This window comes from Vombatus ursinus, unplaced genomic scaffold (assembly GCF_900497805.2).
Source record: "Vombatus ursinus unplaced genomic scaffold, bare-nosed wombat genome assembly UNPS02014805.1, whole genome shotgun sequence".
Taxonomy (NCBI): Eukaryota; Metazoa; Chordata; class Mammalia; order Diprotodontia; family Vombatidae; genus Vombatus; species Vombatus ursinus.
The window spans coordinates 17636940-17648681 of NW_020954583.1; the positions used below are offsets into that span (position 1 = coordinate 17636940).

The following is an 11742-nucleotide window of genomic DNA, read 5'->3' on the forward strand; positions in this document are numbered from 1 at the left end:
GCTATTTTACATTTTCTTCTATTTTTTCATTCTTTTGATTTTGTTTAACTGATTCTTGATGTGTCATAGAGTCATTAGTTTCCACTTTCCCAATTCTAATTTTTAAGGAATTATTTTCTTCAGTGACCTTTTGTACCTCCTTTTCCATTTGAATTTCTACTTTTTAATTCTACTTTTTAAGGAATTGTTTTCTTCAGTGGATTTTTTTTTTATTTGGCCAATTGTATTTTTTAAGGAATTGCTTTTTTCAGATAATTTTTGTCCTTCTGTTTCCATGCTGTTGACTCTCTCTTGCATAACTCTCATTTATTTTTCCCCATATCTCTTATTTGATTTTTAAAATCCAAGAAGGCTTTTGGAGCTTGAGAACAATTCATATCCCTTTTGATGCTCTGTATGTAAGCATTTTGACATTGTTGTCCTCTTCTGAGTTTGTGTTTTGATCTTCCCTATCACTATAGTAGCTTTTTATGGTCAGGGCTCTTTTCTATTTTTTTGCTCTTTTTTGCCTATCTCTTGACTTTTAAAGTTTACCTCTGCTCCTGGGACACAGGGGGCATTGACTTAAGCTTTTTCCAGTGGGTGCCAGGAGCCTGGTCACTGGCTTTCCTAGGGGTAGGGGAGCCTCAGGTGCTGGTGGCTTGCCTACTACACTGGAGTGTCCCAGCCTAATCATGCCTGTTTTGCCAGGGTTCTGGGGCTGGCAATTTGCCTTCTGCACTGAGGCTGGAAGCTTCATAGCTGGCCTGCTGTGCCACTTGCCTGCTAAGCCAGGACAGAGGGGCCTTGGTTGCTGATCTGTTCTGTGGCTGAGAGTCCCTGCTGTCTCACCTGGAGACTGTGCTGAGCTGTGGTTTTTTTTTTACCCATGTAAGAAAAACGAAGGTTTTTCCTTCTGATTCCTGAATTCCTTCTAAGTTATCCTAAGCTGGAAAATTGTTTCACTTCACCTTTTTGTGGATTCTATCACTCCAGAATTCATTTAGAGGCTTGATTTAACATTGTTTCGAAGGGAAATTGGTGAGAGCTCAGACAAGTTTTCTCTCCACCATCTTGGCTCTACCCCCTCCCCCCATAACCCCTTCATTTTATAGAGGAAGACAAGAAATCAGGCCTGGCTGTGTATATTTGATAATCATGAACATAAAGGTGTTAAGTGAAGCCTTGGGATTGGAAGAAACCACTGAGGGAGAAAAAATTGAGTAGGGGCCCAAGAGCTACATCAGCTACTGAGATCAAAAGGAAAGATAATAATAGGTGTGAAGATATAGAGACATTTAGAAGAGTGGAGGGAGAGGGAGATGTGGGAATGAATAATAGATGATCTCAGTCTTGAGGCATTGTGATGTAGTAGAAAGAGTACTGAATTTGGAGGCAGAAGACTTGGAGAAGGAAATACCTAGGTGGGTCGTGATTGACATGCTTAAGGATAAACTGTTTTGCTTTGCCCATAGGGCAGAAGAAGGAACCCAGGATGGGAGCCACAGAGGTAGATCTTGGATCCAAGTAACAAAAAAATTTCCTAACAAGATATAGCAATCCTAAAGTGAAATGGGTTGCCTTAGGAAATAATGAGTTCCCCATCACTACTGGAGCTCTTCAAGGAGATAGTGGATATTCACTTGCCAGGAATATCATAGAGAAGATTCCTATTTTTTTTTTTGTGAGTTGTATTAGTTGACCTCTGAGGTCCCTTCCATCTTAGGGATTCTGGAACTTGGGTTGGAATCTTGACCCTGCTATTTTGCCTAGCAACCCTGAGTAAGTTACTGATTTACTTTGCATTTGGTTTCCTTCTCTGTAAAGTGATCTACTTGGTCTAGATCCCCTCTAATTATTCCAACAAAATAAGAGGTAAGGACAAAAGAGTGAGAGTGGGATAAAATTGAAGACTTAAAGAAGATGGGGTGTTTGGGGTACATATATAAGCTTATGTACATATATGTGTAAATACATAGTTTATATTGTGTATCTGTACACATACAAAAACTTTGATAACTTAAAACTACAATAAGCCTTTTGGAAAACCTGTATACTCTGTTTAAAATTATATAATATATACATATAATATATTGGTGGGATAATCTACATGAAAACCAGGACTGCTATATATGCTGATAATAAATAAGGCTGAGATTATATATGCACTGTGTACATACTACACATATGTATACTCTTAGAGATACATATTGATAATATAAATAGGAGTGACAGCTTCTGTACATACAGAAATGATTTGGAAGCCATGCCATGGATCTCCCTTCTCACAATAGCTAATAATTCAAACTCCTTTGAATTGCAACAGTTTCTTCTGCAGGGCCCGTTGAATCTTATCCTCACATCCTGTTCTCTGCCTTGGCTCATGCCAGTCATAGGTTTATTTATAAGGCACTTCTAGTTGATTGGGTTCTATAGTTTGGTGGTGAGGCTCAGCCCATAAACCTATTTGTAATCATGATGATTTAAGAATGATGGAAGAACCAAAAAGGATGCCTATCAGGAGCTAAGTCATGGAGCACGTGAGAATGGGCTTGGTGCTTTGGTCTCTTGCTAAAGGACATGTAAGCATATAAAGCACTTTGTAAACCTTTAAGTGTTATGTCGGTGTTAGCAACAGTAACAAGCCACTCCTAAGGATGTCCCCAGAAAGTGTCACCACTGTGATGTTAGAATCATTGCCAGGATGGTTAAGGGGGAGTCAATGCTAGAAGAACAATGATTAGCAGAAAGATCAGATAAGTCCATCACATAAGTTGATGAAAAATAATTTTTAAAATGATTTTACTAGAATTTACATGTATTTCTCTTTTCTGTGCAAATGATCTTTAAATACAAGTAATGACAAGCAGATCTTATCATTTTACTTTGAAATAAAAAATTTCATCCACTATCTCTAGTATGTGCAAATGCATGGCAAAAATTGATGCAGTTTGGTCCTTCAAGGTATTCTTAAATTCTGGTCCTTGCAGCCCTCCTGCTGTCTCTACACACCACCACCACCACCGCTACCCCTACTTTCCCACTGAAGAGCATCAGTGGCCATAGAATATTCTCGTTCTTGGCAATATAACACATGTTGTTTGGAACAATGATGTCCTCCTCCTCAGCTCCTATGGGTACCATGGACACTTAGCATGGTCTTTTAGCCCCACAAATGCCATTGAGATGAATTATTTGAAGGTACTTTATCTGTCATAAAGAGAATCGTAACATAGTATCAGGAGATACATAACATTCTTTGTCCTATCAGATACCGTGTATATTTAAAAGTCCCTCCCTTGGACCCTCTCTTCTTTTCCCCTTTTTTGCTTTAGGTCGATAGGGAAATCAGCTCAACAGAATGATAGCACATTATGTCTGCATTTTTTTTAGTATAGTTTGGTTCAATTCTCCAAACATCTTGTTAACTGCCTACTCTGGGCCAGGCACCATGCTGGGTCCTGGAGATAGAAAGACCAAAATTAATCAATCCGTGCCCTCAAAGGGCTTACATTCTATTAATATCTCCTCCTTTTGCAGGCAAAGGGACTGGATAACCTCAGCTTGCCTTCATCATCATAAAAAAGTAATTTCTGAATTCCTTTGTTTGATTGAGAGACTTTGGAGACACTTGGAAATGAATTATAGTCTCACCAGATAACCCTTGAGCCAAGGTGAAGTGAGGAGGAATGAATAAAGGGTGAACTGATTATTTTGGAGCTTTACTAATTAACCTCTAATATCCCAAACAAGCAGCTGTTACAGTCATTTCATTCATTCATTTATTCATTTATTCAACAATCATTTGGTTGTTGGTAGGTATTATATTAGGTCGTGGGAATACAAAAATAATAAATGAGATCGTTCTCAAGAAATCTAAATTCTACGTGGAGAGGGGGAAGCAGGTCAATTCAGGTCAATATAAAACATGCACAAAGTCACTGTATTCACCAACTCCAAAACCAGCGTTTTTTGATCCTTGAAATACTGAAGTAGATCATAGATCTGATGCTAGAGAGACCCCAAAGGCCACCTAATCCAATCCCCTCATTTACAGATGAGGAAACTGTGGCCCAGGCAACTTAAGTGATTTGCCAAAGGTCACATAGATAGTGAACATCAAGCATGATTTGAACCCAGGTCCTCTCACTCTAGAACCAATGCTCTTTCCATGATACTATGTGATAGGATATGATTCTAACTGTAATTGTAGTTAACCCCTCAGAGCTATCATTTCCTAAAATGTAAAATGGGGATTATAATGCTAGTATTTCCTACTTTACAGGGCTTTCATTAGTAAATTAATACAGTGTTTTGAAAACCATAAATCACTATGGGAGAGCTGGTGTGGCATATTAGATAGAGAGATGGCTTTAGAGACAAAAAGTCCTATGTTTAAGTCTTGACAAAACATACTAACTACATATTCCTGGTCAATCACAGAGACTCTTGGCACCCTAGGCAAATGTCTAAGGCTATAAGGTATAGAACAGGTGCTTATCTGCATTGATAGAGGAAATTTCCTCAATGGCACATTATATATGTCCTCAATGACATTATATATGTGAAAGTTGTTATTATAATGTGGCATATGTTTTGTACTCTGCAAGCCACTTATGATCACTGAATCTCACACCTTTTCAAACTTTTCATTACAGATTATGAAACTGAGGCTGAGGAGGTAAATTAATTTGTTTCAGGTCACAACAAAGGCCCATTTAAAAAAATACCAGCACTACTGATGTTGGTGTGGCCTCAAGATATGAGATACAACATCCTCTGAAGAATTAAAAATGAATATCACAGAGAAGGAAATGGAGAGGCACATGGTAGATGTGTACAAGCTGTAACAGAGGGGAGGAACTTTAAAGAAAAGGAATAATAGATACCATCAAGGAAATGTGTGATAAAAAGAGAAGTGGGACTTCCTATGATGAATCTATGGGAGGACACAGATAAGTGTTACATAGGGAAATCAGGAAAATGGGTTGCAGTTAGCATCATCAGAAGAAACTTTCAGATAAATAAGATGACAGGTCCATTTGGGCCTGGTATCTCTTGTATCGCTAGGGTCTAGCTAGCATCATAGTTAAGATTGAAAAGGTGCTTAGTAAATGCTTATTGATTGATTTACTCTAGTCAATTCAGTGATTGTACCACCATACTTCTTTGCTGGCACCAAGCAATTACTAGTAGTGAGCTAACAACATTACCCTTCCCAAATCTTTCGACTGTAGAGTTTCAGGACAGTAGAAAGTAATAGTGACAGCTGCTGGCTAATGCCTTCAAATGACAATTTTTGTCTGGCACAGGCCAATAAGCAATTCTCTTTTTCAGGCTGATTACCCACCTCATATTCTATTGTAATCATGAAAAATTTGTATATTGTTAATCTTCTAGAATGTGGACTTTCAGGATTCAGAGCTCAGGAGATCACAGTCCATAAAAAGCTGCTTTTAGGGCATAAGTAAGGGTCCATATCCCAGTGAGATGGGAGAGTCCCCAGGAGGTTCAGAAATGGATCATGGGAATATGCTTTGCATCAAATAGACTGGCCAAAAGAGGGGGGGAAATCACATAAAATAGTACTTGTGGCATTCTCTGGCTTTGCTCCATTTATAATGGGAAATAGATTAGACGATGTCTTTGGCATTATCCAGTCAAGCTTGTTATTATCCAAGTTTGTCAATATTCCAAGACATCATATCAAGACTGATTAAAAGTGTTTTGAAGAGGCAGCTCTAGCAGTATTACTTTCTCAATACTGCTTGGAGCCAGAAGATGAGGGTCTGACACTTGCTGATTAACCTTGGGCAAGTCACTTAATCACTCTAAGGCTGCTTCCTTTTCTATAAATGGGAATAATAAAATTGTACAACTGATATCATACTAGGGAAAGGCCTTGTAAACTGTAAAAAAAAATAACAGGGATATGAGTTGTTATTATGGACATAGTCTCATCTAGGTCAAATTTTCAGTTTAATACTGCTTTGAGAAGGCATAGAGAAGTTGAGATGCATATTGATGAAAGGAGAACCCATACTGAAACTGAAGACCACTCAAGGTAGAACTGCCTTTATTATACAAATAATAGTCATCAGTATATAAATAATTTTATTTGTGTGAGTTTTGTATGTTTCTTGCCCCATATTTATTATAGAACTATGGAATTTTAGTTCTATAAACTAAGATGATAAGATGATAGATACAGAAGAGATCATAGAAGACACATTTTTTTTTTTGCTTAGGCAATTGGGGTTAAGTGACTTGCCCAGGGTCACACAGCTAGTAAGTGTCAAGTGTCTGAGGCCAGATTTTAACTCAGGTCATCCTGACTCCAGGGCTGATGCTCTGTCCACTGCACCACCTAGCTGTCCCAAAAACACTGATTCTAATCCCTAATTTTACAGGTAAGGAAATTGAGGTTTAGAGAAGTTAAGTGACCTTCCCATGGTCACAAAACTAATTAGTATCAGAAGGATTATGAACCCAGTACTTCCTGGTTTCAAGTCCAGCAGTCTATCCACTATGCCATGCTCCCTCAAGAGCATGAAGAAGGAAAAAGACCTCGAATAAAATAAAGTATAAGAAAATAAAAATAATTTGCAGAAGTTGATGTAGGTAGTTAGTAACAATACTGAGACTAGATTCCTGGACCCGTCTGTGTTCTTTTCACTATATCTCACTTCTCATGAAGCACTGGAGCTGGGAACATATTCTTCAGTGATTTAGAATCACAAGATTTAGAGGTGGAAGGGACTTTAGAGATCACCTTTGTACTATCCCTGCCCTCTCCTCAACAGAATGTTAGCCCCTTGAGAGCAGAGATTATTTTATTTTTTTCTTTGAAGCCCCAGAGCCTAGCTTGACACATAGTAGGAGCTTTTAAAATGCTTTTAGATTAATTGATCTCTCACAAACTTGGTGAAAGAGAACATTTCTGAAGGCGTTTTGGTATAAATGTGCCACTCCTAAAATTACTTCTAAATATTATGCATTTATTCCTCTGTGTACTTGTTTCCCACCTTGAAGGTAAGGTCTATCTCAATTTTGTATTGGTCTCCCAGAGCCTGAAGAGTCAGTATGGCATGGTGGAAAGAGGGCTAGCCTTGGAGTCAGGAAAAGCAGGTTTTAAGTCCAGCCTTTGACACATGGTAGGTGTGTGACATTAGGTAAGTCTCTTAATCTCTCAGTGTCCAAGGCAACTTTCTAAGACTGAGTTGTGGAACAGTTGTTGTATTGCATTGGTAGATAGTAGATGGCTTGGTCCAAACCAAATTCTAGAGCCTAGCATAAAGCCTGTTATATAGTAGGCATTTAATAAATGTTTATTGAATTGAAATGAGATAAACTTTGACTAATGTGGAAATAGGTTTAATATAATTTAATTAATATGAATATGAATTCATAATTTAATTAATATTACATGGATGAATATAGGTTTAATACATGAGTAGCCTATATCAGATTGCATGTTGTTTTGGGAAGTGGGGAGGGGAAGAAGGGGGAAAATTTAGAACTCAAAATCTTATAAAAGTGAGTGTTGAAAACTAAAAATAAATAAATAAATTTTTAAAAAGAAAGAAAAAGAATATGCCTGAAAGGCTTTCATTTGATTTCAAAAGGGGCAGTTCAATACCAAATTATTCAGGCAATTCAGTGGAAAGAGCTTTGGATCTGGAATCAGGGACTTAGGTTTGAATTTCCCCTCTTCTGTTTACTAACTGAGTGACCTGGAGCAAGTCACCTAAACCTCTCTGAGTCTCAGTTAACTCATCTATATAGTAAGCAGGTTGGACTAAGGCAAGAGAATTCAGGTTTTCTAATGCATTCTCTATTCACAGCAGGACTGAGTGAGGTAGTTCAAAGTGGAATGCTTTTTGGTTTCAAAGGACCTAGGTTTAAACCCTGCCTCCAATGCTTACTACCTCTGTGAGTTTAGGAAAATCGTTTAAGCACCCTGGGAACCAGTTTCTTCACCTGTAAAATTGGAAGTGGTGAAAGGAGTGATGGGTGGACAGTTAAGACTAGATGGCCTATGTGGTCCTTTCTAGCTTTACATCTGTGATTCTATGGTCCTATGCCTCATTCTCCATCAACACACCCTTCCTTTGCTAAGCACCATGGTTATACATCTTTTTTAGAAAGTCTGGACCCGTTCCCCCAATCCTCTTAGAGTAAGTAGAGACATCGCTTTGTATATGAGAAACAATTGTGCTGTGTTTTCAGCCGTACCAAACTGTCAGGAAATAAGAACCCTCACCAGTGACACCAGACAATCCACACTACCTGCAGAAATCTCCTGCTGCTTCTGGCAGGGTCAGGGAGGCAACTGGATTTTTCATCAAGTCAGCAACAATGTTGTCCTTTGGAGTCACATAGAAGAAGGGAATCCCAGTGCTGTTGTTGAAGGGACCATCACTGATGGGTAAGCAGTTCCCAAAGGGCACACCCTTAATCTGACAAATATAAGGGAAAACTTTTTATTAGTGAATTACAGACTGAGACTCTATTCCCCATTAGGAGATGTTCCAGTCGGGATGCTGAATAACAATGACAATAATAACATTTATATAGTGATATAAGTGTTACAGATTTTACATTATCTCATTGATGTTTAATGGGAGTGACTCTTGTACAGATGTATTAATCAAGGAAAAGTGATTTCTAATCCCACTATTTCCCCTACACTTATATCATGGTTAAGATTTTGGTGGCTGGCTTAAGAATACTTGAGAATTTCACCTAACTCTAAGTTCTTACAGAGGACTAGCTTCTGGATTCGTCATCTCATCCAATCTTTGGATTGCAGGAGCTTTTTGTTTGTTCATATTACACTTTTCCCCCTAAGGCATGACTCCTTGCTCATTTATTCATTGTTTTGTCATCACATTAGCCAAGACATTAGAGAAAAAGTGTCTGAGTTTGCTAGTACTTATGGGAGCATACTATGTCAATTTTGTCCCTGGTCATTCACCAGCAAGCGATTTCTAATTCAAATAATGAAGTCATATGACCAGGAAAATGTTATTAGAAAGCATGCTATTCTATGATGGATTTGGTCACTCAGGATCATCATTTTCTCCATTTATCACATAGATGCCTAAATGTAGGGATTGGTCTTGGTCTGTTAGGTGTCAAGTTATGAGGTTAGGTGTAGAGCTAAGGATAAGAACAGAAATTGAACCTATGATTTAATAGATGTAGGGAGTTCTCAATGAGGAACACTCCCTACCTTTTCATTTTGGCACTTTCTTCACAACTTACAGTCTTAGAAAGTTGCCTAGAGCACTGAGAGGGTTGTGGCTTGCCCAGAGTCACACAGCTGGTGTCAGAGGCAGGATCTGAAACAAAGTTCTCTTGGCCCTAAAGTCCGAGTGGGTAGTTACAGTGTAGAATTATTCTAAATTTGTAAGAAAATTCATTGTTAGAAAGCCCTCTGCTGTGATACAACTATTTGTAGACTTTCTTATTCTCATTTTTTATGATAGGATACAATTTTAACTGTCAAAATTGAAAAGAAAGACTATTACAATGCTAAGTAACATGAGCCAGCATCATGTCATTCTGGCATTGCATTTTTAATCATACATAAAGGTTGAGATCTTTACCCAAGATCCAGTATATATTTCAATTTGCCTCAGGTGCGCATATGGCAGCAAAAAAGAGTTGTTAACTATATCAAGTATTTAGCCATGACCCATTGAAACTCATACTAAATGTGATATTTTCAAAAGTTGATATAATCAAGATCAACTGATAATTTGTCATTAATTATGATTTAGGGTTCACACAGTCAGACTCCCTCATTTTATTGTTGGAAAACTAAGGCCATGAGAGATATAGTAATTTGCCCAAGTTAACATATATAACCTCTGGTAACATTATGTATAGAAACCACAATTCTTGCCTTCTAGTCTTAAGCTCAATGGGTAAAGCGCTGAAACTGGAGTCAGGAAGATAGGAGTTTAAATCCAATCTCGGATACTTACTGGCTATACAACCCTGAGCAAGTCACTGAATTTCTGTCTGGTTGGATTCCTCATCAGGAAAATGGAGATAATAATAGCTCCTACTTCCAAAAGTTGTTGTGAAGATAAAATGAGGTATGTGCAAAGTGCTTTACAAACATTAAATTAGCACTATGTAAATGCTACCTCTTAATATTATCAGGTTATGTTTTGTTAAATTGTACATCAAGTTCTACATTATTTGGATTGAATAATGTCATTTAAGTGAAATAGGAATTATTTGTGGCATAACATGTAGAAGAATGCCAAGATTTTAATTCCCTCAAAGCTTTCTGCAAGCCATATTGTGAGAATTAAATTCTCATTATTTATTCATGCCATTTGAACCCACAGATGGAATTACCACTTGTCTTGCAAGTCATCATTTTATTTATAATTTCAAAGAAGAAGATTCTCTGACATTTGATTCATATTTATATCCTATTAAGTTTAGGGAAAAAACCTGCTCTTTAATAATAGCTTTTCATCATGTTTGTAAACTTCAATATATACTATTTATTAAGAAAGGAAGCCCGTGAAATCAGGAATGAAAATGATTAATTTGGAAATGGTTTTTAAATTCAAGTAAACCTCTAGTTGTTTCCTGTGTTTCACTTCCTTATGTTGTGGGCAATGGAAGATTTTTGGTTTTAGTGGGCAACTGGGATAGAAGGTTGACTACTTTTGTCTGCCTGTAGAGTCAGTCTTTCCATGGGGCCTCTGGTTGGACTCTTCTTTTGCATCCCTTCCCTGGAAGCTCATTCAAACTCAGATCCTTGGTGCTACTACACCTAGCTGGAGCCTGGCAGTGATCTTAGTCCTATACTTTGCCAATATAATGGAATCAGTCTTGCTCCATTGCTCAGACTGTGTCTTTTACAGGACAGCTCACATTTCTCAGAGGCAGTCAAATTCAATCCTAAGGTTGTGTCTTTTGAAAATAGTATGAAAACACATGAGTTAATGCCAACACATCATTGTCTCATCTACATGCTGCATGATTTCCTAGACAGGGAGGCTTGTTTGTATAGTGATTCTCACAGAGCAGTCAGTTGCAATCAATACATCTGCAGACCCCTCCCTTAGAGCTGCTAGTGGGTAAAGGCTATTTTTCTGGCTTTTTTAAATTATTCATTTTTTGTTTTTTAAAGAGGGAGAATGTTAAATTCTTGGTACAGGATATGTTGACTTACCTTTTCCTGGGTAGATACAGTAGCCAAAAAGCCCCAGCTGTTAGTGTGAGCCAGGAATCGGGCAGTCCTGATGATCTGCTTGTGAGGAGGAAGGTTGCCTGTCCCTTTGACACTTTCTCTTCTATAGGAAAACATCCTGGAAGGAGAAGAGATCTGCTTGGACCTCCCCACCTCTGGCCTGGACCTCATTTCGCTGTCTTCTTTGTAAACAGAGGCCGAGTAGCTTTGCTTCCAGATGCTCGTGGTGTCTTCCAGGAGCGAAGGCAGCGCCTCCTCGTTGGAGGAGCTGTCCAGCTCCTCCTCTGCCTCGTTGGTAACTGACCAGGAGACCGAGCTCACAATCACATACCCCCAGACAGGAGAGAGCATCGCGCTGCACCAAAGCAGCCAGAAGAGCCAGGAGATGAACGCGATCCTTCTCCCCAGCAGCCTGTGACAACACAAGACAGACATTTTGTAACAAACACTCCGCGCTGTGACCCACGCCGTCTTGCCAAACCCGAGCCTCTGGAATGATCGCAGCACCCTCCTGTGGCAGAGAGAAGGCAATGGGAAGACAA

At 38.6% G+C, this 11742-nt stretch overlaps 1 protein-coding gene across 1 annotated transcript in view; it reads right to left on the reverse strand.

The window, feature by feature from the left end:
• The window catches only part of CREG2 (cellular repressor of E1A stimulated genes 2), a 64082-nt gene extending 52340 nt beyond the window's left edge, over window positions 1–11742 (reverse strand). The window contains exons 1-2 of the mRNA XM_027874192.1: window positions 11183–11742; window positions 8269–8438 (exon numbers count right to left, since the gene is read on the reverse strand). Of these exons, the coding sequence (XP_027729993.1) occupies window positions 8269–8438; window positions 11183–11635 (623 nt within the window). The 5' untranslated portion in view covers window positions 11636–11742. The remainder of the gene's footprint in view (window positions 1–8268; window positions 8439–11182) is intronic.